We start from the raw sequence: 1,405 nt of genomic DNA, 5'->3' as shown, positions 1-1,405 counted from the left end.
GTGCAATTCCCCCTTTTTTCGTTTCATGTTCGAGGTCCCAGAAGTTGATGGCAAGGGGTTGAGTTCTTGAAAACTTACTTGAGATGAGGCATCATCGTCTGTCGCTAAAGGTTCTGGTGATCGCGGATCTTGAACATTCACTTCATGGACAGTTCCAGGAATAAATGCGTGCTTAGGCAGGCGTCGTGGATTAAATGGATGTATCCCACATGCATAAAACCCATTTACTGCATTCCCCACTGTGGCCGCACAATTCCAAGCCTCTACAAAAATTACACCAAAGGCCACTTTATTGATACCTTTCCCTGGATTTCCTCGCACGTAAACTCTACAGCCGTCGTTCTAAAATGTTTTAAGTGGCCCAAAGAACGAAACGTCGAGCGGCTTAAGTTTGTGTCTGCTTTGTGGAGGTAAACACAGAAGGTACACGTTATTGGCTAATGCCTTCTCCAGAGTTGGTGGATCTGAACAATGCGATCCGTGTCCATCAAGAATGAGCACTACAGGTCCAGGGGGTTTGACACTAATGAAATGGTCCATAAAATGAGCAAACTCTTCCCATTGCATGTAGCCACTATCCGAAAGAACTATTTTCGTCTCAGGAGACATACCAATTTCATAGTTCTCATTATATCTTTGACCCTTCAGGATAACAAAAGGAGGCACATACTGGCCAGTTGCAGATACACATGCCATAACACTTACTGTTTCTCCCTTTTCACAATTCGTTTGGGTCACGACTTCTCTTTTGCCCCGCATTGATATGACTCGTTTTGGTTTGTAGATCAGTTGCAAGCCTGTCTCGTCACAGTTGTATATGTTGGCAGGTTTGTTCCACATATTGTGTTCGTCTAGCAACTTTGATAAATTATTGTAAAATATGTTAACATTTGTCTTAGATAGTCATTTAGCGCGAGCATATGACAGAGCCTCTGTAATGCAACCTGAGTTCCTTGTGACGAGTTAAAAATCCTTGTATCCAGTTCTTCCCTGTCATTTGTAGATCATTAAAGTAGTGTGGCACATCATCTCTAAATGCATACCGATATACCTAACTGCGGAGTTCCTTATAGGTCAAACCATATCCTATAGAATCAAGTTTCAGAAGGTGCTCCACCAGTTGTACCTCTACTGCTGGCCAAATTTCGGAATTTGCACGTTGCTACCCACCCGTCTCCGTAAAGTGTTCCGCGGAACAGACAGTGTTCTTTCGGCTGTAGCTAGAGGAATGCCACCTTGTACTGCTTTAACAGCCCTCTGCATATTCTCATCTGTCCAGGAACAGCGGTCTGTGGTTCGTTCACGATGTCGCACTATCCTGTAACAAGGACACATTATTTTAGAAAAGCATACATCTGAAGGGTAATACATACATTACATACAATTCACACATGCCCTTTCGATT

The 1,405-nt window shown here is 43.2% G+C and overlaps 1 protein-coding gene across 1 annotated transcript; it reads right to left on the bottom strand.

Moving 5' to 3' along the window:
* Positions 1 to 342: 342 nt before the first annotated feature.
* Positions 343 to 840, bottom strand: LOC146001412 (uncharacterized). Its single transcript, XM_083138731.1, has one exon. The coding sequence runs from the start codon at positions 838 to 840 to the stop codon at positions 343 to 345; it is 498 nt and encodes a 165-aa protein (XP_082994857.1).
* Between the last annotated feature and the right edge of the window lie 565 nt (positions 841 to 1,405).

The sequence above is a fragment of the Lepisma saccharinum genome, chromosome 17, assembly GCF_977018435.1.
Source record: "Lepisma saccharinum chromosome 17, izLepSacc3.1, whole genome shotgun sequence".
Taxonomy (NCBI): Eukaryota; Metazoa; Arthropoda; class Insecta; order Zygentoma; family Lepismatidae; genus Lepisma; species Lepisma saccharinum.
The sequence above is the reverse complement of the archived record's forward strand: the minus strand, read 5'-3'. Positions and strand labels throughout refer to the sequence as shown.